Source organism: Varanus komodoensis, unplaced genomic scaffold (genome assembly GCF_004798865.1).
Source record: "Varanus komodoensis strain SLA01 unplaced genomic scaffold, ASM479886v1 scaffold32, whole genome shotgun sequence".
Lineage (NCBI taxonomy): Eukaryota > Metazoa > Chordata > Lepidosauria > Squamata > Varanidae > Varanus > Varanus komodoensis.
This window is the reverse complement of record NW_025335798.1, coordinates 11939199-11966266: the sequence shown is the minus strand read 5'-3', so window position 1 is coordinate 11966266 and position 27068 is coordinate 11939199. Positions and strand designations below refer to the sequence as shown.

General features: G+C 43.0%; 1 protein-coding gene across 1 annotated transcript in view; it reads right to left on the bottom strand.

Annotated features, from left to right (window-relative positions):
- Nucleotides 1-27068, bottom strand: part of KALRN (kalirin RhoGEF kinase) — a 599751-nt gene that overhangs the window by 160418 nt on the left and 412265 nt on the right. The window contains exons 16-26 of the mRNA XM_044438481.1: nt 20729-20920; nt 18036-18185; nt 16269-16383; nt 12540-12655; nt 11578-11700; nt 10306-10488; nt 8849-8967; nt 6883-6949; nt 6110-6219; nt 1356-1425; nt 289-378 (exon numbers count right to left, since the gene is read on the bottom strand). Of these exons, the coding sequence (XP_044294416.1) occupies nt 289-378; nt 1356-1425; nt 6110-6219; nt 6883-6949; nt 8849-8967; nt 10306-10488; nt 11578-11700; nt 12540-12655; nt 16269-16383; nt 18036-18185; nt 20729-20920 (1335 nt within the window). The remainder of the gene's footprint in view (nt 1-288; nt 379-1355; nt 1426-6109; nt 6220-6882; nt 6950-8848; nt 8968-10305; nt 10489-11577; nt 11701-12539; nt 12656-16268; nt 16384-18035; nt 18186-20728; nt 20921-27068) is intronic.

Here is a 27068-nt window from a genome sequence, read left to right as displayed (position 1 = left end):
TCCACCAGTGTGAAGAAGTGTTCTCTCTCTCCTTGGTCCTGCATTCCTCTGTCCCACCTGAAAATCTGCTCCAGAGGTTTTCCTAGACTGCTGGAGCAGATTTTAATTATCTGTAGGGGACTGTGAAAGGTGGGGTGATTTTCACTTCCTGGTTCCACTGACAGTCATCATTCAATGCAAGCCACGCAGGGTGTGTGCGTGTGCATATTCTTTTGAGAGAGATGTGTGAAGGAAAACAGAAGCATGCATAATTGCCTAATATAAAAGGAATGAGCAGTAAGTGCTTACATCAAAGAATGTTCCTGCATGCTCTAGGATCAGTTGGCTTGAGTCAGGTTTGTTTTTGCAGTAGGTAACATACATCTGAAATTTATCTGCCTGTGAAAATAAACATCGGGGGGGGGGGGGAGCAAGAAAAGAAATGTCATGTTTGCATCATTTCCCCTTAAGCTCCCATAATAAATAAATGAATAATATAAATCTGTCCCTTCATCAATAAAATATTACAGAAAAATGGAACAATAAAAGTAAAATATGTGCTTCATGTTGGAACACTACAAGAAACAGCTACATTCCTCTGGAGATAAGCATGATTGTATTTCACATGAACTAAAATTTGTGCCTGTCCAGAGCTTTTGAAAATCCTATCCGTAATGCCCACAGACATCTTTCTATGTGCATTGGAAGACTCTCCTGCCACTGAAATATGGCTGATCTAAAGGGTAGCACTAGCTGGGTCAGAACTAATTAGATTAGAATGGAGATTTTCTAAAATCTAAACATGAGCATTTTCATTCCCTACATGTATTGTACACTTTTAAACTTTGGGCACTACCTCTAACTTGCCCTTAGTTCATAGAAGCTTTTTGATCAGAAACAAATCCACATTAGCAAATGAATGCTAGAATTTTAACATTTCAAAGTATGTCCATCTATATAACAGCATGTACAGGAGAAAGGGAATTGGATAATAAACACAAGGAAAAAAACCTATAGTTTATTTCAATGAGTCCCAATTTTATTAAAGGGAGCCATTGTGTTCTTTCCAAAGATACAGCATTCAACCCAGCTCCCTGTTTCAGAAGGGCTCACCTCATCTTTTTAGTGCCTTTTATGCTACATTGTCTTCATAGCAGCAGCCTGGCATTCCTGTGATGAGCTGCAAATTACCTTTTAGCAAATACTGACTTATTAGATGGCCAGCAGGAAAAACTTCCTATAAAAGATTCATGTGCCCTTCAACAAATTACCACCTGAAGGATTACACAGTGCTCTGGCCTATTTAAAGCTGTGCAGTCCCTATTACAAATTCTGGGACACCCATTAGCAAATGGTATTATGTCATGATGCATTACCCAGGTGACAAAGCAATGACCCACATCTTCAGGGAGTTGTTCATATTTTTCTAGTTCTTTCAGAAAAATGCTGCAAAAGTAAGACAAAGGACTACAATTAGTTACGATGCTCTTTGCCCTCCCCTAACCACAGCCTACAGTTTCAAGCTTTGCGGCAGGGAAACAATTTACACATCTAAGTCAGTGCTGGATGATGAAACTTCCTGCACATATTTCAAAAGACCCCTCCAATTTTACCTTGACTCTAGATGACTTTAGATAACCTACAATGGCTTTCGATGGCATACAGTGCCAGCTCTGGCTTTAATGCGGATTAACCACATTTGGGATTAGGCCAACAGAGACTACTGAGCTTCAGCAGGCCACTGTCACACAGCATCTCTTCATGTAAAAGGTGCTATGTGTAGCATGGACTGCCATATCCATCTCTCTATCATACAGGGGACTAAGGGTCAGTATTAGATATTTCTGGCACATTTATTGCTGGTGTGGTATCTTTTGACACCACTGGAAGGATTTGCAGAGCAAACCACAAGAGCAGGTTGCTTACCTGTACCTGATGTTCTTCGAGTGGCCATCTGTGCATTCACACATATGGATGCTGCGCCTGCGCAGTGCCTAGGCCGGAAGATTAGAAAGCTAACGGTTTTGGCGGGAAAATGCTCCGCTCCCCTCCCCCTTGCAGTATAAATAGAGCGGAGCAACTGCCATTTTACTCAGTTACTCAGTAAAGACCAACGTTCACCCCCCTAACGTTCAAAAAACAGCATCACAGCAAGAAAAATCAGTACCGTAGGAATAACATGGAACCGACAGTAAGAAAAACAGTCCACTCACCGACACCATGTGGGGCCGGCAGGTGGGTTGTGTGAATGCACAGATGACCACTTGAAGAACATCAGTTATAGGTAAGCAACCTGCTCTTCTTTGTCATGGCCTCTGTGCATCACACATATGGGTGAATAGCAAGCACACCAGACTCGGAGGAGGGAAGGTGTCGTCAGTGAAGAATGGCAGAGAGCACGGCTCTACCAAAGGAACAATCCCGTCAGGTGCGTACATCCAGCCGGTAATGCTTGGCGAAAGTACATGGAGCAGCCCAAGTTGCAGCCTTGCAAATATCCTGAATTGGAACCCCTGCTGCAAAGTCACTACTGCTCGCATAGAATGCCCCCTCGGGAGTGAGGGTAAGTCAAGTTTTGCCAACTGATAGGCTAAGACTATGGTCTGCACAATCCATTTAGACAGTCGCTGAGATGAGACTGGAGAGCCCTTGTCATGATCAGCATACTTGACAAAAAGTCTATTAGAATTCCTAAACACTTCTGTGTGAGACCTGTAAAAGGCTAGACAGCGCCGAACATCCAGCGTATGGAGAGAGCGCTCAATTGGAGTCGACGGAGATGGAAAAAACGCAGGGAGGACGAAGTCTTGGTTCAAATGAAACGGTGTAGCCACCTTGGGAAGAAACTCAGAATCCATTCGAAGAACGACTGTTTCCTTGTGAAAATTCAGGAACGGTGGGTCTGTGCGTAGAGCACACAGTTCACTGGCTCTTCTGGCTGAAGTAACAGCAACAAGGAAGGCAGTTTTCCATGAAACTAGACGTAAATCCACCGCTGCCAAAGGTTCAAATGGAGGCTTTGTAAGGGCCTGAAGTACAACAGAAAGACTCCACGTCGGCATAACAGGGTGCAAATTTTGTAGCCCTTTAAGGAAACGGCGAATCAGGGGTTGAGAAAAAACAGATGACCCCTGGATGCTGCCATGAAAATGCGAGATAGGAGCTGTATAGATCTTTATAGATGAAGGCTTGAATCCCAAGCGATGAAGGTCGAATAGAAATTGCAAAATATTCTCGATCGAAGCTGACTCTGGAGAGAAGGAATGGGCATTGGCAAAGGAATATATATAGACTCCCTTATGAAGAAGGTGAAGGACTTCATCGCACAGAACCGAAGATGGTGGTGTAAATCGGATAGGGCACGATGGTGGAACCATGTCGAATTCTGTTCTATATCTGAGCTGAATGATGGACAGCACCCACCTATCAGATGTAATGGCCACCCAAATGGGAAGTCGGCTTTGGAGCTGACTCCCAAAGGGGAGAGGGGAAGGTGGAAGGTGGAGAGATGAATTGGTTCGCCGGGACCATCAACGGGGACGTTTCTTGGTGTCAAACCGCCTATGGCCCAGGGAGAAGCGCTGTTGAGGCTGTTGCCTTCTACATTGCTGGCGCTGGTGGAACTGCTGGCGAGGCTGATATTGCTGGCACCCATAGGGTCTGGACCATGGCCACTTAAGTTTTGCTTGTGGGAGTTCCATTCGACACGCCATCATACGGGACTCGTGGATGGGTTTGAGTTTCTGATTGGTCTTCGCGTGGAAGAAGCCGGAGTCTCGAATGGCATTTCTTCTATTCCCTTCATTTCCTCAGGGAAATTGCAGTTCCTGAGCCACGGATGTCGTTGGAGGGAGATAGTGTTGACCATGGCCCGAGAATCAGTGTCTACGTGATGTCTCGTGGTAGACAACTGTTGAATGGCCACCTGCTTCCCTTCATTTAAAAAGACTTTGGCTAGGTCTGCCTGCTGGTCCGGGAGGGAGGAGATGATGTTTTTCAGCTTTTGCATAATGAAGTACTGGTAATGTGCCAGTGTAGCCACATAATTTGAAATACGCAAACTGAGACCTGCAGCCGCGTAGACCCAGCGCACAATCATGTCATCCTTCCTCCCTTCCTTGTCTCGGGGTGTTGTATGTCCCTGAGCCTCCCTGCCCTGGGACGATTCGACGACCACCGAATTAGGCTTCGGGTGGTGCAGCAGGAATGGGATGTCGTCTTCTCGGACCCAGTACATAGATTCGTACCAGCGAGACATCGCCTGTGGCTAAGCTGGTTGGTCCCAGGGCTGAACCATTGCCTGGCGAAGCGTGGTGATCAACGGTAAGGCAACGGTGGCAGATTGCTCCCCTCGGATGATGTCGTAAAACCGGTCTGGGCTGGGCCCGGGGCGTTGGTAGGCATCTATCTTCAGCGACCGGACTAGACGAGAAACCAGCTGAGAAAGAAACATGGGGCTCACCCAGGGATCCCAGGTCTTGGGAAGTAATAGCCACGTCCGGAGACGTGGAGTGTACTTCCGACTCGTCCGAGTCTTGATGGTAGCGATAATGCTCACTGGACGAAGAGCTTTCAGGAGATGGTGGAGGTCTGCGTTCCATATGGCCAGAAGTGGGCGGTGCCTCTCTCAGGATCGACGGCGAGAGACGGTCCGGAGGAAAAAAGGCATATGGATGGAGTCCACTCCAGGCAGGATAGCCACCATAGCCGTGCATAGACCAGTCATCTGCATGGCGCTCCAACGAGCAGCTCCTACGCCTAGGAGGAGAGTCTGATCCCTCAGGCGGCCCAACAGCAGGCATTGGCGTCGGGGAGCGTTGCCTTGGTGGGGAATCTCTAATTTCTCCATCAGAGATGGACTCCCTAAGCAGTGGCTCCTGTGGAGGAGACACGCTCTCAGGCCGAAGAACAGGCCTGGGGGATCCCGGCGGCGTCACCTGCATTGTGGACTGCAGGGCCATTCCCGAGGGAGTCGGTACCGTGGCAGCAGTCGGTGCCAAGAACCCTGACGAACCCAAGCCTCGGTGTTTGGGGAGATCAGGTTTCTTGCCCTTGTGGGCCACCTTAGCCGCCTTCTCTTTCCTCGGCTTCTTATGGCTGGAGGGGTTTTCCGGCTCTGAATGCTTACGCTTCTCCTTTTGTTTGGCTGGAGGAGAAGGTAGCTGTTGCGCTTCCATTGTAGCAGCATCTTCATCCGAAGGGTGCTGCGGCAGTGCAGCCGAAGTTGAGGCGGGGCGCTTAGGGTGCGCGGCCGGGGTAGAGGTAGAGCGCTGAGGCATTCAGCCAAGGAGGGGGTAGGCCTTGAGACCAGCTGGTCAGATTGAAGTAAGGCCTGGTCCCAAAGTAACTTGCGGAGACGATTCCCCCTATTCTTCCTGGCCTGTTTGGTAAAGGCCAGGCAATGCCTGCACTTATCGGTCCTATGCCCCTTGCCGAGGCAGAGGAGGCATAAGTCGTGAGGGTCCGCGGGAGACATTTTGGAGCCGCACTCACTATACTTGTGGAATGCCGCCTGCTGTGCCATCATGAAAAGGAAAAAAGAGATGATAGTACAGAGGGTAAGTAATATTTTTGGTTTGTTTTTTTTTTAGAGAAAGAATGAAAGAGAAACTGGGATACATAACAAGGAAAAGGTAAGTTGAACAAGATAACCGTAAAGGAGCACATGGCAAGATCTAAGCGAGAGACGAGCAGGCATGAGGCACAGCGAACGGCAGTCGCAGAGACTGAGTAAAATGGCGGACGCTCCGCTCTATTTATACTGCAATGGGGAGGGGAGTGGAATGTTTCCCGCCAAAAACTGTTAGCTTTCTCATCTTCCGGCCTAGGCACTGCGCAGGTGCAGCACCCATATGTGTGATGCACAGAGGCCACGATGAAGAATGTATATTACTTCTCGGCATGTGTGTATGTGTCAAAGTGGAAGTGTTATCACACAGAAGTGGTATCTACTCTGAGTATGCTATGATGTGGGCTAGCCCTGTCCAATATTTCCCAGGATACCATCAGTAACATAACTGTCCTCATTGTCCATAGTTTAGGATCAGTTCTTGGCAGAGACTATATGGCCTGACTGAAAAAGATATCCTTCCATGAGCAAACTTTTATTAAAATGCTTAAGAAAACATACTTATTATGAAAGTCATAGATCTCTTGTATGTTGCCAAATATTATGTGCTCCTTGTTAAGAATTCCTTGGGGTATCTCCTCTACTCCACTCGTCATTTCCCAAAGGTAGGTCTAGAAAACAACAGCAGTTGTTAAACACAGAAAAAAGTACCAAAGAAAAGAACCATCTTCCATATTCTTGCCAAAGGCACAGAATACTCAATAAAATGTGTAGGTCTAAGCTTTATAAGCAAATCATCAACCCACAGCCCCATTGCTCCCCTCTGAAAAGGACTGTGGCTGCTCCAATAACAACTGCCCATCATAGAACAGCTGACAGTTCTAAGGCTATGTTCAATGGTTGTGGCTCCTTGCATGTCAGGCATACAGAATCCCTTTCTGAAGTTCCATTTGGAAGTAATTTCCCCCTTTCTCTCTCTCATGCACTCACTCGTGCTGCTGCTGTGCTGCGTATCTATAGAAAATGTAATATGCTAATTCCAAATCTATCAACCATTCCACATCATTCCATCTGTGCAAAATGTAAGAGGCTGCTCATGTACAGATTGCTGGGACACAAACAGCATGAAGGGATTCTCCCCATCTGATGCCATGCAATAACTGCAGCATACAGAGCTCCATGAACCTCTCCGCAGGCCTCATCTGCTGTAATGACGATGCATCAGCTGCCTTTCAAGCTTTTAGCATTTACAACAAGCATTTACTATGGCATCAAAAACACCATAGGATCTTTTCCAACAACAAATCTGTATTTGTGCTTACTTGAGAACATACCTCTAAACATTCATGCAAATCCCTGACATATGCCTTCTCAGTCTGAAGCAGTTCAGCCATGATGAATCTAGAAGGAGAAGTGCCTTTGAATATATGTGCATATTAAACACACATATACACACACGTAAGTATCCAGTTGTGATTCTCCCTCGCTACAGAAGGCTCTTCAGATCAGCAATGGTTTCCAGGAACACAATGAAATAGCAGTTTTTGCTGATTTCCCTGTTCCCACAGCAGTCCTCTCTGCCCTGCTAAATCTGTTGTAGGGTGCCTTGTAATTACTTAGGAGAGGCACTGGCTGTTGCAGGAGAAATGAGAGAAATTTGAACATTTGAACTTGGAAATTTTATGGTTTATGGAAGTTTCCACTAGAGAAAAGAGCTTTAGTACCATGGAGGAACACAACTGGATAGAACTCAATGCTACTTTAAAACAAGAAGAAAGAAAGAAAGAAAGAAAGAAAGAAAGAAAGAAAGAAAGAAAGTTTAAATGTTACATAATCAAACCCTATGCATATTTCCTTTGGAAAAAATGATTGCAGCCTTTATCTTTCTAGGCAGCCTGAATTACACCTTGCAGTTAAAATAATAAAATATAATTAACTTTGCTATCTCATTATATATGAACACATTTCTACATTATAAGCATCTTTCTGAAGATATGTAAAGATTACAGAATACAAGAGTGGGGATACAGTAAGCAGCTTTGGTCACCCTTCTGCTTAGTGCTTGTTATATATGAAAAGGGAATTTAAGCCTCTCTTTTTGCTGTACTGTGTTGGACTAGAATGGGGGAAATGCATCCAATCCCCACTGAGCAATTAAACTAATTGGGTGGCCTTTGGCCAATTGTTCTCTCTCAGACTAACCCACCTCACAGGGTTATTTTGTGGATAAAATAGGGAAGATAATAATGTACTTTGCCTTGAGCTCCTTGAAGGAAAGCCAGGATTATATGTAATATAAAAATGAGTAAAATGAAAAAAAGATAGTTACATTACATATGTAAAGCACCACTGTAAATGCTAGGCACTTGGGTTACATAATTCTTTTAGACATTTTCTTCCTTCTTCTCAGTCTACATTGGTTCCAGTCTCTAATGTATTTGTATTTTCTTCCTGTTTTAAGGAAATCTATTTAGAATACATTGGCCTATGTTTGAAGCCATCTCTGACAATATCTTGGCATGCCCTTGTGATTTGCATAATACTTTCATAATTCCATAAACTGTAAAGATTTCTGGAACTAAAAATAAATGAAAATAATATCAATCTTACTGTAGAACTAGAACATTTATCTTGATCAAACAACAAGAAACATTTAGTTACACACAAGGAAAGAAAGACTATCTTTCCATTATGTGGTATTTTTAGTTTATTTACTGTGATGTTTCATTGCTGTAAACCATGCAACTCGTTTCAGCCATTCAGTGAACCAAGCCAACAGCAACAGGCAATTCGCATGCACAGCACTGGAGCTCCATTGGACGGCTGAGGGCCAAACTGAATTGGTACATTCCTGTGATAAGACAGCACCGTCCTAACCAGTTCTCAGTAATTTGTCCCTTGGACAAAACTTTCAAAAGGGGGAGAAGATTGAGGGATTCCTTCCACAGCAGATAGGCAGCAATGAGGACAAACCTTTATGATTTACATTTCATGTCTGAAGGCAAAGTTCCATTAAATTACTTGCCCTGTACACTTTCCCCCAAAACTTATCACAAGTCACTGTCAAAGACAGAAGAGATGCAGCCTATGATGAGATGCAGTAATACAATTATGATTTAATGCATCAGGAAGGGATTAATCCCAGAAGCTTAATTCTATTCAAATTCTAGTGTTTGGCCTGCATAAAATTCAGCAGAAAGTGTGGAAGGTGCTGTCTCATGTGCTTCACAACTGGGTGGGCTTGTTGAACTGCTGAGATGAAGCTACTGCTGTTTGCCTTTCCCATTTCTCACCACTTACTCTTTCTTTCTGGCTGACTTCCTTTTTTCCTCATTAGCCTCATGATTGGCATCGCGCAGCTTCACCTCACGATCTGACAGACTTGCTGGAATAATGTCCAATTCGAGGTCCTTGTTATCCTGAAAAAAGACATGACATGGATTTTAAATGCACACCTATGCTTTGTAAAAGTCAGCACACCTACAAAGTGAGAAAGATGAAAGGAATGATAATACCACTGGAAGAGGGGCAGTGGACAACTCTGACAGAGGGTTTCAGGGAATGAGATGACCCAGTTCTACCTGCACAGATATTAATGACTAGCTAACCACATATCAAATGTGATAGGTGGTGGAGTGGGGGGCCCTGGGAACTCCTACCCCCATGGTCATCTTCCAGCCATTATGTGACCCATTCCTATAGCACTGGTCCTGCTTCCAGGAAGGCATGTCTTCCCCACTGGGATCCAGAGCCACATAATTTCCGCAGGAGGGAGAAACTTTACCCTTGCACAACATTGACCCTAAGACCAGCACTTGCATTCTCTAGAAAGGCCAAATTACCATTTCTATTTGAGAAAGTTAGTAAATCATATGCACTTGGTACCTATCAATTCAATTAAGTATTTGAAGAACCAAACTGGAATTTAAAAAATCCCTTTACACCACTCCCCAGGCCATCTTATGTTTCACAGGGACTCCCAGTTCTCAAGAGCAGTTTTCTAGGAAGAGAAGTGGCTATGGCAGGATAGAGAAGGCAAGGAAGCCCGTTCTGCAAACAACATTCTGCTTTAGGAAGGTGTGATCTAAACAATTTTCCTGACCTTTATATTCCATACATTAATTTTCATTATTTTCACTCTCTAGGGAAGTAAGTAATGGAATGAATGTACAAATGTGAAAAAGACTATTAGGTTTCAGCTCTACATTCTGTTTAGACAAATACAATTACCTGTGAACTCCGTATCTTGCCAAGTAAATGGCAATGCAACTTATCAATAATGTTTTGTTCTATACATGGGTCACCCTTTCATGTAAACTGTGCATTTAAGGCTAGAGGCCTGGGCTGAAACACCTGGTAAAAAAACCATGACCAGCCCACTGAAGTTCACAGTTTGAAGCTCTCTACAAATGAAGCACCCTGGCACTGACAATTAATCATATATTAACTATTGATTTTGATGGTCCTTTCCAATGAATTGCCCTTTTGTTTTATGTTGACTTGATCATAATTTCCATAGTCTACAAAAATACCTGATTACCCTTTGCACTTTTTTAAACTTCTGGAACAGATGAGCTGCCTACTCAACCATCCTCAGCCATGTCACTTTCTTACGAGTTTATTTCATAAAATCCAGCTTGGGTGATCTTCAGACTGTTCAGGCTGGTGACATAATCCATGACATGATAAACAATTTAACTCCTCTATGAGTTCTAGCTTGTTTAATGTATATCAGCAAAACACGTGACTTACAGTACCTCTGTATTTATTCCAAGAGCTTTTTCCAAAGAGTAACGGTATTTCCCCATCCTCAGAGAAAAGTCTCGATAATGTTTGTCAACGGTGGTAACCCATTTCCTAATTTCGCTGGCATGAGTATGTCCTTTCTCTACAAAGCTGTCAGCCAGCTGAATGAGAAGCTTCACTTTCTCCTTGGTTTGCTGAGTGAGAGAGTGTTCTTTGGTTACCACATCTTCCAGGAATGGTTTGTTCAGTTTTAATTCACACAGTAACAAAATGGCCCTCCATGTTCTTCTCAAATGCCACTAAAATAATACATTCTTGAGTATTTTGGAAATGTAGTAAGCAGGCAACCTTTTTCATCAAGTTATATATTTTTAATATGCATGTTCTCTATCTGGCAGAAATATACAAAGCAAAAATACAATAGTAATAACAATAGATTGTCCAGGCAGCTAGTGACATTTAGCTCAGTTTGAGATAGTTTGAAACTCACTTTCATACTGGAATTTTTCAGCTGATACTCACTGTTACTTTGCTGACATTTTTCCACTGATACTCATAGCCAGACAATTCCGTAAAGTACCGCTCCCTGTAGGGGTAATTTTCTCTACAGTGAGCAGTACTTTACAGAATTGTCTGGTTCCGAGGTAATTTTCGAGAAGCGAGAACTGAAAATAACAACACTATCCAGAATGTGCATGCTAATTGCACTAAAATGTCTGATCAACTTCTGAGGAACAAACATTATTCAGCTAGACACTCTGTTATGTTGTAATGCTGTGCTGGGAACTGACAGGACAAGATGTACATGTGTATGTGGGAGGTATTTTTTATTACTATTTCAGAGATTTCTAGGCTGCCTTGCAGAGTCAAAAATTCCACTGGGTTTGCACAAACCCCTTGTGTAAGCCTAAGTAGCTCTTTGGATCTCAGCCACAGAACCCCAATTTATGTGGGCTGCATTTAACTTTTAATACTAGAAATACTTCCTTCTCTGTATTATTTAGTAATACAGATTGCTTGTGAGGTTGCCTGTAAAGATGAAAGAGACTTAAGTCATCACATAAGATGTGATGTGTTTACACTGCCACAATAAATATACAGAATCAAATTTTCTTTTTCATACATATAGTTTGTTATATGATTTGTCATGCTTGTCAAAGGAAGATTTTGTTCCTGGGCCAGGAATCTCAACAGCAATTTTCAAAATCAAGCATATATTTATTCAATTCTTAGTTGAACTAGAGCAAAACTCATGAGTTTTAAAAATTAAAAGGAGGGGTCACCTTGGCAGGTACTTTGAATTCTCCATATTCTTTCAAGAGTTCCTCTGTTTCTTCTGCTGATTCCCCTGTGGAGTTGTGAGTTGAGAGATAATACTCTCCTGAATCTTGAATCCAGTCTAAGGCCTACAATTATGAGAAAAAGCACTAAAGAAACAAGAACAAATCCTCCGATATGTTTCAAAATGATTGATTGGAGTTCTAGTTCTAGCACAGTTGAGGAAAATCACTATCTCTGAGGAAGGAAGGCTTACTAAGAGGGCCCCTAATACAAATCTTACAACTCTCACCCTGAACTTTGTATATACTTATGCAGAATGTATGGGTTATCCTGTATTAGTCCTACTTGGAGTACATCCTTTGAAATGAATGACAAAGAAGTAAGCTTATCATTGAATACAACCCTGTGGGTACTGTCCAACGCATTGGATACAACACTGGATAATGCCACGCCAGAATTTCCTGCTTGGTCACTTTAGGAGCAGCTGTGGTGTGCGGCTTACACAGGCTCCTGCTAGCTTATGTTGCTGCTAGGCAGAGGCTCTGGCTGTGGAATTAGCAGGGCATCAGTGTGTGCTGAGGTAGGAGACTTTCTCTGGGTCATTTTGTGAAACCTCATTTACTTGCCACAGCATTCAACTGGAAGTCTGGCAACTACTGTCTTGAATTTGCCCAGCATAAGTTCAAGGGCACAAGGCTAGGACAGTCACTTTGTACTTCGCTGTGTTGCTGGGCTGCAACCCAGAGATCTCTGCAAAGGTGCATGCGGCAAGAGCTGCTCACTGCTTGACGGTTCACCACATTCTCTCCTGGATCTCATTACTCACCCAGATGCAAAGGACTGAATGTGCGCTCTCCTAATGCAACCTGTGCTCTTCCCGATCCTTTCCACAGCTAGCCTTCTAAACCATCTCTTATTAACTGCTAGCCCTAATGGAGAAAAAGGGAGGGTTTTGTTAAGCTACCTGCTTAGCACTCCGCTCAAACACCACATACTGCTGGCACTGATCCAGTCGCCGTTTCTTCAAGGTCCAGAAGTGAAGAACACGGTTCTCCCTCTGCAGTAGTTCACTCAGAATGGCTGTGGAGGAAAAAGAGGAGAGCTGTTACTCTCAGCAGCTCAGTAAGTGTACACAGATGTAAGTCAATACCAATTCACTTTGTTACTTCATCACAGGGAGATAAGCTCCCTAGTGTGAAGCACTTCAGGACAGGCTTTGAAAAACGAAACAGCAGAGAGGAGGCAGCCACTGAAGCTAGTGGGCATCAGCCAACACAAAACATTGTACGGTCTTGGCACAGACATACAGCTGCTCTAAGACCACTTCATGCCATTTGTAAAGCCAAGCAGTAGAAAAAATAAAAAAGTAAGCCGTATAGACAGCAACAGTCTAAACATCTGGCTGTTCAGAGTAACTCTTTAAAATCAGAAGGACGCCTGATGTCTGGATATCAACAGTGGCCTGACCTTTTTTTACTTAAAAGATTTTAAAACTACACTTCATCTTGCTTAGGGAAGTATACAATCCACCAATATCATATAGTACAACAAGAGATAATAACAATATTATTTTAAACAAGCAGAAGTAAAAATGCCTGGATGAAAAAACATTTTAGCCTGGCTTTGGAAAGACTTCATTGTGGACTAGGTATTCCACAACTATTCACCTTGCACTTCACACATCTGTACAATATATCATTATTATATATTATTTATGTATACAGTGACTTGCAGCAATAATCACCCCTCCTTTTGACTTTTTCACATTCTGATATTCCGCATCAAGTGGCAACTATGCCAATTAAATCCATTTCAATCCCAAGTTGTGACAAAACAATAAGTGGAAAAGTCAGAGAGGTATTTGTGAAACACTGTATTTAACTTATATAATATGTATTTATAATATATACATAAGAACATAATTTATATTTATTTGGAACATTATCAATGTTATATTTGCAATGCAAATGACAGCAGCTCTTTGAGGATTGTGCCATGGAGTTCTGATCTGGAGAGGTATCTATATTTTACATTCAGTCCTATACACTGGATTCCATGAGTCTTACATCCAAGCAGATGGGCACAAGTTTGCATTGTAACCCCATAATGAGTCCTTTGTTTGAAAACATATTTTTCAGAATGTGTAATCTACAGTATTATTTCCTATGTAGAACTGCTAGTGGGATGAAAGCCTCACAAAGTGGTTCTCTCAGTATGAGGATTTGAGACATCACAAGAACCATTGTTTAAACACCCAAATTAAGTTTTGAAAGCACACTGTAGGGATAGCTCAGGATAATTCACCTCTTCTAGTATGAATATGGGTCAAAATCCACCAAGACCTTCCTATACGCAAGTTTCTATGGGGCTTGTACAGGAAAATGGCTCTGTGCACTATGGCCTCTGCATCTTTCTGATACTCAGCCACCTTTAATGGATCCAACAACCCTATTAATGGCAGAACCACCCCTGCCTGAAGAAATGCTCTTGCAGACTTAAAACAGTAATATGGCAGGCTTATGTCTGATGCTGACCCTGTGTAAACAGATCCTACAATTTCACAAGCCTTCTCTCCATTCTTAAAATTTTATTTAGGAACCTGTCTCAATGACAGGATCCATTCAGCTATTTTTTCCCATAGACAGACACACATGAACAGGCATGCAAACTCTTTGACAGAGTTCCTTGGTAATATAAACCAAAGAATGACATTAACCTGAGGGCTTCATACTGATCTCAAACACTTCCAACATCTCTAGTGAGGGGAAATGTCCCAATATTTGCAACACACAGTTCCAAACTACATACTGATTATTACTGCATTCCAGTGCCATTAAGCCTTTCCTCTTCTTTTAAGCGTTAAAATTAATCCAAACAAAAATGAAAAATAAGCTAGTTCTGCAGATTTACTTTGGCTCATTTTTATCAGCAGTTCACAGAGTCAAGAAACAGATTAGCAACTGCTGGATTCTGGTCATAAAAAAAAGCAGTAGAAGCATCACCCCAGTCTATCCCAAGAATGTATCATTGCCCCAGCAGACCACGTTCTTCTCATCATGTGAAAAAGGCAAGTATAAGAAGGTAATCATAATGGCCACTGTACCTAAACGGCTAAGAAAGAAAACAAGAAGGGGCACTGAGAAAAGTGACCATGTTGTGAATTTCCGTGTGGGCTTCACTTGGAAAAAGACAGGGCAGTATGCAAGCCTGATTTATACTCTGCCATAGATTCAAATGCCAAGAAAGCACATTACGACAACCTATTCTGACCTTGAGCAGAATAGTGTGAACCAGATACCTTCACGCAGCTGGTTCCTGTAGTGGAGGGAGTTAACTGTCCCTCCCTTCAACAGAAGAAAACCATTATACACTATAATATTTTGTAGCTGGACCAAAAAAAGGACATTTTGCAGCTTTCATCCCTCCCTCCTTTCCTCCCTCTGAATGCTTGAACTCTAAAACAGTTCTTTCTTGCTGTCAAATGGCAATACTATAATCCCTGAATCAAGTGGGATGTTTTTCTTCAACAACTATTTGGAAATAAGGATTCTGTGCATGCACAGAGTGCTCTTCTCTAAGCTGAACAAATCAATCACTGCTCAGTCAATGTCCCATTAGAACACCAGTAACTTCAAGTGTAGTCAAATGCTACTATCAAGTCAGTGGATATTCCTAAATCCATTGAAATAAGCTTAAATATCTGCATGCATTCATAATGGCAAGTAAGTGTATAGTCTGTATAGAATCATAGAACAGCAGAGCTGGAAGTGGCCAAGAGGGCCACCAGGTCCAACCCTCTGCTGTTTCAGGACACTAATTTACACCATTCCACTCAGCACCTGTAAATAGTTCTAACACTTCTATACAGTTCTGATCTTATTTCTACCATGACTACAGAGCAGAGGAGAAAAAGCCACATGTGTTTTTCTCAGGGATAAATACAAGCAGTTGGATCCATCTTCAGGTACATGTAATTTGGCTGACAGAGGTGGACTTTCCTGCCCATCCTCTCCCCGGTCCCTGAAAATCCTCCACAGGGGAACTCTGCTGAATATGGTGACCTGTAGTATCTGGGAGAGGAATGCTCAAAAATTAGACAGAGAGACCATCTATTGAGAGCAGCTCTTCTCTTCACAGAAGGCAGACTCCAGACTGTGTATGTGCCCTGAGAACGATAGTAGTATGTCAAGTGATTCCAGTGGGAAGGTATTCATGTGTATTTGTGTGTGTGTGTGCAGACCTTACAAATGGCTAACCTTGCAAACCTTCATCTTGCTTTTTGTATCTCACCTTTCAACTCCACCCTTATGTTAGTAATCCAGGGGCAGGGTATGCAAACCTTTATTGTCCTGCTTGGCCCTCCTGTTTTGCCTAAGATTTCTAGCTGGACAGCTTATAGAGGTTTGATCCTACTCTGAGCTGAGTTCCCAAACCCTGGTAGACACTGATTCTTGGCATGGTTTGCATGAAATAAATATTTGACGGATTTGATGGAGGAAGTAAGCTTATTCTGCCCAGTGAAGAGAGGGAAGATGTGTACATTTCCAGTCACTGCATGTGATCACTGTTTACTAAATCTCATCCAGCGCAAGCAAAGTTCTATTGCGAACACAAGCATGATCAGTGATTGCGTGGCACATTCCTGAAGCCGAGCTGCCATTCCATTAACGCATGTCCCAGAGAACACACTGACCTTTGACTTGTTGCTCAGGTCCCCTCGTATGGCTCACTACCCCTGGCATGCTGACGTTGTTTCGGTGAATGTACTTGAGAAACACTTCTGCATTCCTTCGTGCTAGTGTGCAGGCCTGTGGGCAGCAATAACACCCCCGCCCCCCAACACAACAGTTACCCTTTTGGCAAGCGCACAAGAAGAATAAAACATCAAGGAACCTACTGAACTGTGACATGAAGTTCTTTTTTTCATCTGACCTTCAAAGGATGTTGGCGTGCATGAGAAAATACTGAGAGAACCTCAGACTGCAGTCACACGCATCCATCATCTTGGACATGGTATTATACAAAAGAACATGCTATATGGAAAAACGGACTGGTTCCTGAGGAAAGTAATGGCATGGCACCTAGACAGAGAGGGATAAATCTTGGCCTTAGGTGTAGGAGATGCCACTCAATTACTTCCGGAATAGATCTTGAAAATTACATTTTACATTATCTGTATGGCGTCACTTAGAAAAACAAATGGCTTAACAATGTGAACAATGCTTTCTGCGGTAAAAAGCTAGACAGCATAGGGAAGAAAAGCCTGCTATGCCCTCCCACTGCATCTCTGCCAGGGTATGCAGAAGTATATGGCAGCGTGTTACGCTAGCCAGACTCAAGGTCCACCTAGCACAGTACTGTCTACCCTGGCTTGTCAGAAGCCTCTGTTCTGACTTGTCAAGGGCAGAGGTTTTTCCAGCACTGAATTCCTTTCAACTGGATGTGTCAGAGATTGAACTCTGCTATTGCTTCTCTGCAAGCAAGTTCTGCCACTGAACTCTGATCATTCCCTCCTACTGCAGCTGCTCAGAGGCAAAAAATGAGAGCTGGGAAGAAAGGAATCCAAGAAGGCAGCAACAAATGATATGGTTTGAGTTCTTTATCCTTTTCAACTGAAATATAGCTTAGAAGACTAAGAGCAAAAGAAAACAGAAGGCTTCCATTGTCCCGCTTTAGTAATATAACCTTACTTATGCACTATGTTCAGAAAAGCACACTTCTCAGAAGGTACACAAGCAAACAGAACAAATGTGGTAGTCTACCCTATGCCACCTTCTTCTGTCATGCTTGCATGTTCCTTCTGAAATTCCGGAAAGCCTGGCAACATGCTGGGCTTCTTTCCTTCATAGGCTTATCTGGTAACTATTTGTGCCTTTTCCAAAAACGTTATTTAATAACACTAATTTGGACTATACTTCTGGTGCCATTGCACAAGAACACCATCAACACTGGCAGATCATTCAGATGAGCAGTGTGACAACAGAGAAGCAAACTTGTGCGAGATCATCTGCTCTCTTCTATGAACGGAAAAACCACAATTTCAGACTATTGCTCAATCTATAAACAGGAAGGAGTAAACTGTTTTTTTCCATGTTGAAGGTTGATACAAGTAGCCACTCGCAAATGCACCATTAATGCAGCAGTCCATTTTTGTTTTGGTGGAAATGATTCCGAAAATGAAGAAAACCCAGGAAATATTTCTTCTTGGGGGAAACTGTGTAGGCTGTCTGATCATGAAACCATTACAGAGAACAGGAACTTTTGACAGTGTGCATAAACTGAGTTGCTTTTATGGCTCTCATTAAATAATATGCAGATACAACTTTGTTCTCCAGGGAAATTACAAAATGCATAACATAATCTGCACATTCTGCAGACAGGTTCCCAACAAGGATTATTGCCTAACTGCTTTCACCATTCAGAGAAGCGACTACTGAAAAACAGGAGGTACAGAGCAGACCTTGAGAAAGGCTTCCTTCTGTTCCAGATGTTTGCTGATTAAAGGAATAACATGGTCTATTTCAGATGCTGGTCCAAGCTTATCCCGGCCTCCACACCAGTCTTCATCTCTTCGGTACTCCTGTTCCAAACTCTCTAGTACACTGCAAACCTAAGACACAAGTCAAAACATATTAGCTCAGATACCAAGAATATCTCCAGAAGAATTCTACATTAATGCATTTAAACTATCGCTATTCAAATAACCAAACAAGGGACAGCCTCAAGGACAACATTGTATATGATTCCTAACTCAGGCAGTCTTCAACTTAGGTCCAGCCAGATGTTTTCGACTAGAACTCACATGAGGCCCAGCCAGTATGACAAGTTATCACGGATGACAGAAGTTACAGTGCACAACTATCTGGGGGTATCCAGGATGGGGAAGACTGTCCTATGCAAAAAGTTTATATTAACAAAATATGGCAGATATATATTCCAGCTGGTTTGGAGAGCTGCTGCCAGACTGAGGGTAGCTTTAGGAAACACAGAATTCCTTTGCTGAAACAGCTTCACTAGCTCAAAGTCTGCTTCTGGGCACAATTCAAAGTAGTTGTTATGACCTACAAAGCTGTATACACCTTGGGTCCAGACTGAATTCTCCCTTATAAGTCTGCCTGTACTCTATGATCTTCAAGAAAGCTGTTTTCTTGTTCCCATCTTGTTCACAGCCATGCTTAGTGAGAAGATGAGAGAGGGCCTTTCTGGTGGCTGCCCCAAAACTCTGGAATTATCTTGGCACCTTCCCTGCTATCTGCTTCAGGGGGCAGGCTAGATCCTTTCTGTTCTAGGAGGTCTTTGGCTGATTTCATTGGACCATTTCTATTGTCTATACTGTCTATTCTGTCTGTATTGTTTTTACTGCTTTAATTTTGGTATATTATACTTTCTAGCTAGTAATTATATTTTTAACTTTTGGACATTTCTATTAATATTTTAACTGCATAAGGTTTTGGTGTGGTAAGCCATCTTGAGTCCAAATATTGAAAATAGGTGGAATATAAGGAAATATGAGAGCAGCAGTAATAATTCATATCATCATCAATAATAATAATACAAAGTGTGTGTTTGCTCTCAATTCTCGTATTCTAGTAAGCTTTATTCTTATGTGAAATTTTATTTTTGAGGATTAAGTTTTTTGCATATTATATGTGGCACAATTATCTTATTGATAACTACAATGTATAAAAACCGCTAACATCTCCTTCTGTACTTTTATATGGCTGCAGCTACTTCTGTAGCCATATGAAAAAATTAGCATTTAATCTATCAAAAAGGTGTTTCAGCTATAAACATAAATGAAATAAAATAGGAAGAAATAGTCCTCCCCCCACTCCAAAAAAGTCCCTCAAAGCTTCCAGTACATTTTAAAAGTATAGAGCAGAAAAACACTTGATTTTAAATGTTCAAATTCTGACAGTTTTACAGGAGAAAAGTGCTTTCAATTTGTCTAATGGTGAATGTGACAACTGTCAAAAGTGGTACTAACCTCACTAGATCTCATTTGTGTATAGTGTGATACTAAAGAGTGTTTCAATACACCCTGGATGATCTGGAAATTACTTAAAATGAATTTTCTTTATACGATTATGCCCAAAGCATGTAGAAAATCCTGATTTGTAGATGCTGGCTTCCCCCACCCCACTCTGGGCCTCTTTTCCACAAAGGACATTCATGCATGAGTGACACAGTACATAGCAGGGGTGTCAAACACTGACAATATACTGTTGGAAAATATATGAAGAAACTATGTGCATACACAAAAATGGTTCCCTGAAACAGTTTTAGCTTAAAATAAGGGGTTCTGGGGCCAGGGCAGGAGAGAAGTTTCAAAACCCCTCATTCCTGCTCACCCAGCAGCAATAACACTCCCAGGTGACATTTTCGCCCAACGAGCTTCAGAGTGAGGCCAGGAAGCACTGTCCTTGCTCTTAATTGGCTTCCTGGTGACACAAAGTGTGCTTCCAGATGAAGTTTTCCGATACCATCACTCCGCTTCACTTGTAGAGGTTCCAGAGGATCCACTCTTCTCTTTGCAATCTTCCCATTTCAAACCCCCTTTCTTATCATAGATATTCCCATTAAGAAAGACAAGGATGGAATAGATGCACAGTACTAGGTTTCCTCCATTGGGACGCATTCAGTGTCACTATGTAGCACCATCATGTAATCTGAATCAGAAGCCAATTCTTCTGTCCCTCACCAGCCAGCTATTGGCATTTCCTGGTGTGTTCTGCTGATAAGTTCATTACAGGGCCCACTCCCTTTTATGCCACCTCCCAACTGGCTGCTCATCCACCTCTCAGTTGGACATCCATTTTGCCACAGACTAAAAACTCACCATTCATCCTTTATGCAACTTCTCAGCATGCCAACATGTTACATGGATGACTCTTTTGTGTTCAAGAGCATGGTTGAAAACAGGATTCAGTGAGTCTTGACTGCTGCAGCTCAGAGCCGCCACCCAGAATAGGGTCACAGCCAACCAGTGTGGCACTATAGAAGATCCATCTGCTTCAGGCCACAGCTGGCATCCATGAATAGGAAGCTACCTCAGAGAACTGAAGTCAGAGCTGCCTTAAATAGCATACATTTTTAACAAAATCTAAAAAAACCATAAGTGTCACTGCCCAGACAAGGCATTGTTCAGCTCACCTGTTCTGAGGTTTTATAAAAAGCAACAGATGCATTAACCAGCTTCAGCCTATCCTCCATCTTCAGCATGAGTTGCTGCCAGTGCAATGCCACCTTTTCTGCGCATTCCCTGATGGCATCAGCATCATAGTGCCCGGCCTGCAGCAACACCTCCGCCTTCTGCTGCACCTGGAGCGCACTCTGGTGCGTCTTCTGCAAGGAAGTGGCATGAAAGAGGGACTGTGTATGAGGGGAGGAAAGAGAGATTTGTACAGGTGTGCCAGGCAAATGGTATAAGGAGGTAACAGGAGTTGTGAGCATGAAAATGTGAGAGAATGAAACATTTCTTTAGAACAAGTTCCATAACTGACAGAGTCTCTTCACAGTAAGCATTTTGCAGATTCATACACTCTTATGTTCATTATTTATTACTAGTGACGGTAATTACTAGCACTAATTACCATCAGACTCAATATCCCACCTTTCTCTAAAATACCCAAGGTGGCATATAAGCGAAGAAAAAGTGACGTTATTAATAAAATACCATTTTAAATCACACCCTGCTTTAAAATCCTCCTTTGTTTTTTTCCTCCCAGCAGCCCCTGAAAGGTAGAACATGACTATGTTCATTCTCAAAAGAGGAACTAAGGCATCCAAGACACTGCAGGTCCTGTTCCCTTGTGTACTTGCACTTGCAATCATTTAACCCCTAATCCTGCAACTGCCTTGAGATAAGTTTCTCCACACATGGATGACTACTGTAGCATACAGAAAATTAGTAACAGCCTCCTCCAAAAATAGTTGCTGGACATGCGCAATCATGAAAAACCAAACACTTACAACAAGCTGACTTTCCCTGCTTCACAATGTGCATTTGCAAATACCAGTCACACGCTGAGATTTTAAGCACCATCAATATTTAATCTGGTATTTCCCTCTCTGAACAAACTTTTTTCTCTTCTGTTGGCAGCATGTGAATCTACATTTCACTGTGCAGCTTTTAGGTAATACCAAATACAAGCATCTCTGAAGTGCTGCAAGCTGTGCTAACAGGAATTATGTGCCTTGCTCCACAGAGGTGCCAGGTTAATGCAGCCAAGATGTAGTCGAATGATACAGAATCTCCTTCACTGGATGATAAACTCACTCTCCATCAAGGCTTGCAAATATGATAAGCTAAAGAAGAGTGTTGTTGGATGCTTACTAAGAATCCATACCTCTCTTGAAAGAAGACTAGATATTAAAATACCCATTAGGGAGAGTTCTGAGCATATTAACAATGGGAATATACCAAGAGGATGCTCTTTATGTTTGAATTATTTGAGTGGGAATAATCACCATCTTCTGGTTTTAGATTTAGGGCATATTCATAGCTCACACTAAAGGAAGCTTTGAATCTCTCCTTGGCCATTGGTAAGCCTATGTGAATATTGTTAAAGTGGGAGAGAGACCTGAAAAGATCCACTTTCAAATTGGATGTATTTTCTAGTCAATGTAGAATTTAACTTTATATTGTGTGTATTCACACACACACACAGAACACCAAGCAACAACTCCCACCAATACACACACTTTTTGTGTCATATCATTACAGCAACACCAGTGTTTGGCTACAACAATGAACTAGATGAGCATTAATAAGCTGAAGCTAAATCCAGTTACGCCTGAGATGCCTTTGGTGGGTGGCTTTTCTGATCAGACAGAGGGTATTCAACCTCTTCAGCAGTACTCCTAAAAAAGCAGGAGTTTCAAAGTTTGGGGGTTCTCCTCGATCCATTTTGTCACTGGAGGCTCTGGTAGTCTCAGTAGCAAGGAGTGCTTTGGCTGCTGGCCCAGCTATGCCCCCATCTAGACATGGATAGCCTGCTAATCTATACTCTGCTAATCTCTACATTGGATCACTGTAGTACACTCTAAATGGGACTGCCCCACATAAAAGGAAGGTCTTTTCAGCGGTGGGCCACAATTATGACTTCATCTGGCAGCAACATTATCATATTTTCAGTTTCAAGTTAAAACTACCCTCTGTGATCAGGCGCTGAATGACACATGATAGGTTATGTCAATTCTTTTAATTAGGTCTAGTTGTTTTGAGAATGTCCTAGATGTTTAAGCTGTTTTAAATTTTGTATATTGGAAGTTTAGACTGTTTTACATTTACAAACTGACATTTCTATAATATGCTTTATTGTATCTGCATTTTTATTGTATCCTTATTGAACTTTGAGAAATTGTTGTGAATTGCCCAGAAAGATTTGGTTATTGGGCGGTACAGAAATAAAAAAATGAATGAACTGCCAAAATGAATTAGAAATTATAGTATTCCCAGTTCTATTCATAAGCGAGCAAGTAAAAGCAGTTAAAGTATTTCAAGTCATTTCAGGTTTGTATCTCCAAAAAGCTTGTGATATTTAACAAGCCATTCTTTCTTTAAGCAAATATTTAAGCTAATTTTGCCATTCTAATCCTGACCTGCTCATCTGATGAAAACCACAGGGACACATCAGACAAATACTGATGAGAGCCAGGTCCAAATCCCCATCCAGTCATGAACAGCACTGGGTGATTTTGAACCAGTTACTATCTCTCCGCTTATTTGTTTCTTTGTCTATTAACCTTCCTTTTTTCGTCCCTAGGGACACTCTTCACAGGTTTGTTGCAAGGATAAAATGTGGAGAGGAAGAATCATGTATGATGCCTTGAACTCCTTCAAAGAAGGGTGTGAGCTAAACATTAGTACTGAATGGTAACTGCTTCCAGGTGATTAACAGAGCAGACACTGCTTTTGACAGGGTCTTCCAATTTTAAGCCTTGGAAACTTGAAGTACAACCCAATGGGAAGAATTCCTGCTTATATTATCATTCATAGATACCACCATTCATTTAATAACACCTGTGTAGACCTTGCATCTAGGTGGTGTTCCAGAAAAACAGCACACACAGGCCAAAAGTTAGTAAGACAAAGTCTTATCAGCTTAAGAATGATGCTTGTTAAAAGCTACACCATTTCTGATGGATCATTACATAGCCACATGTATCAAGACACTTTCAGGCTATTATAAAGCAGGGAGACCTGATTCAAATATTTTCCCACATCACCAAACCTCTCTCCATCATACACCAATCCACAGGGTTATGCAGAATAAAAGAATAAAAAATGTATGGCATTCCTTGTACAAAGGATGGAATACACATGATATATAAATCTCTCCCTTTGTGGCCAGAAAGAGCAGGTTGCTTACCTGTAACTGATGTTCTTGAGTGGCCATCTGTGCATTCACATATATGGGTGCTGCACCTGCGCAGTGCCTAGGCCGGAAGATTAGAAAGCTAACGGTTTTGGCGGGAAAATGCTCCGCTCCCCTCCCCCTTGCAGTATAAATAGAGCGGAGCAACTGCCATTTTACTCAGTTACTCAGTAAAGACCAACGTTCACCCCCCTAACGTTCAAAAAACAGCATCACAGCAAGAAAAATCAGTACCGTAGGAGTAGCACAGAACCGATAGTAAGAAAAAACAGTCCACTCACCGACACCATGCGGGCCCGGTGGGCGGGTTGTGTGAATGCACAGATGGCCACTCGAATAACATCAGTTACAGGTAAGCAACCTGCTCTTCTTCGTCATGGCCTCTGTGCATCACACATATGGGTGAATAGCAAGCACACCAGACTTGGAGGAGGGAAGGTGTCGTCAGTGAAGAATGGCAGAGAGCACGGCTCTACCAAAGGAACAATCCCATCGGGTGCGTACATCAAGCCGGTAATGCTTGGCGAAAGTACATGGAGCAGCCCAAGTTGCAGCCTTGCAAATATCCTGAATTGGAACCCCTGCTGCAAAGTCACTACTGCTCGCATAGAATGCCCCCTAGCCGTATAGATCTTTATAGATGAAGGCTTGAAGCCCGAGCGATGAAGTTCGAATAGAAATTGCAAAATATTCTCGATCGAAGCCGACTCCAGAGAGAAGGAACGGGCATTGGCAAAAGAAGAGAATCTTCTCTACTTTGTTGAGTACAATTTGTGTATGGAAGGTCGTAGTTCAGATTCGAGAATCGCCTGCATATCTGGGGCAACATTGTTGGTCCCGAGGTGGACCCTGATGGTTCCGAGGGAGGAGTAGGTTGCGTATGTCGTTGAAGTGAAAGTTCCATCGACCGGGACGGCAATGGAACCGACGGAAAATTCAGATCTATTGGAAGCTCCACGCTGTCAGTTTCAGCGAAAGTAGGTCTGGGTGTCGGACTGTCCCGTCGTGTTGTGTTAACAGATGAGGAACAAGTGGAAGTCGTTGAAAAACTCCTCTGGACTGAATGAGAAGAGTGGTGAACCAGGGTTGCCTTGGCCACCATCAGGTTATCAGAATTCCTGTGGCGTTGTCGTGCACAATCTTCGACACTACCTTCATGAGGAGTGGGATTGGAGGGAACGCGTAGAAGAACAGGTTGTTCCAGTCGATCATTAGGGCATCTCCCTTTGAGTCCAGTCCAAGCCCCGCTCTGGAGCAGAACAGTGTGCACACCCTGTTCGACTGGGTCGTGAACAAAGTCTGTGTCCGGGTGTCCCCATAACTGAAAAAGCTGATTGCATATCGCTCGGTCCAACTCCCACTCGTGGGTTGTTAACATTTGCCAGTTCAGTGTGTCGGCTTCTATATTGTCGGTTCCCGCCAGATGAACCACCAGTATCGTGAGGTCCCGGAAAATGCACCAATCCCAGATCTGCATTGACAAACAGGCCAGGAGAGGTGACTTTGTCCCGCCCTGTTTGTTGACTTAGAAAACAGCCGCTATGCTACCGGATGCAATCTGTACAACCTGGTGGTGTAGGACGGTTTCAAAAGATTTGAGAGTGTTGAAAATCGCTAGAAGCTCGAGGAAGTTGCTATGCCTTGCTGCTTCCTGTTGGGTCCCTGCCCCTTGGGCCCGAAGCCCTGCACACGCCGCACCCCATCTGATGAGAGACGCATCGATGTACACTGTCACCGTTGGTTGGGGTGGGTGGAATGGAACGCCTACAGAAAGATTGCGTGAAATAGTCCACCATGCCAGGGTGTGAAGGATCGATGATGGAATCTGAAGAAGTTTGGTCTGTAGATCTCGCTGTGGATGGAACGAGTTGTTGAAAAACAATTGCAGCGGACAGAGACTGAGCCTTGTGTGTGGCACAGTGGCCACTGAGGCTGCCATGTGTCCCAATAATCTTTGTATAGTGATGGCTTGAACTGTCTTTTGCCGTCAAATCTGATGGATGTGTGTACAGAGGGTGGCCCTGTGAGACGGAGGAAGGAACACTCTTTGCAGGGTAGAGACGATACGTGCCCGGATGAAATCGATGACCAGCGTGGGAATAAGTGATGATTTCTTAAGGTTAATACACAGTTCAAGGTCATCAAGTAAAGCGCAAGTCACACGAACAGCCACCAAAAGGTTATCTTTAGTTTGTGACACAATTAGCCAATTGTCTAAATAGGGGTAGATCTGTATGTCCCGGAGCCGTAGGTGGACGCACACCAGGGCCATGCATTTTGTGAAGACTCTCGGTGCTATAGCCAGTCCGAATGGTAGAACATTGAATTCGAAAATATCGGATCCGACAGTAAAATGAAGGAAGCGTCTATGGGAAGGATGGATAGAAATATGAAAATACATATCTTTCAAGTCCAATGAGACGAACCAATCCCCTTCCCTCAGAAATGGAAGAATATTCTGTAAAGGGGTCATCCGGAACTTTCTTGGTTTGATATATCTATTGACGCCTCTTAGATCCAGGATAGGTCGAAGACCACCGTCCCATTTGGGGATGGTAAAATATCTAGAATAGAATCTGTGTAGCCCATCAGTGCGAGAGAGTTGTCGAATCGCTCCCTTATGAAGAAGGTGAAGGACTTCATCGCACAGAACCGAAGATGGTGGTGTAAATCGGATAGGGCTCCACGGTGGAACGATGTCAAATTCTATTCTATATCCAAGCTGAATGATGGACAGAACCCACCTATCAGATGTAATGGCCTCCCAAATGGGAAGTCGGCTTTGGAGCCGACTCCCAAAGGGGAGAGGGGAAGGTGGGAGGTGGAGAAATGAATTGGTTCGCCGGGACCATCAACGGGGACGTTTCTCAGTGTCGAACTGCCTACGGCCCTGGGAGAAGGGCTATTGAGGCTGTTGCCTTCTACGTTGCTGGCACTGGTGGAACTGCTGGCGAGGCTGATATTGCTGGTGCCCGTAGGGTCTGGACCATGGCCACTTACATTTTGCTTGTGGGAGTTCCATTCGACGTGTCGTCATATGGGACTCGTGGATGGCTTTGAGTTTCCGAGGCCGGAGCCATCGAATGGCATTTCTTCTATCCTCCTCTTCATTT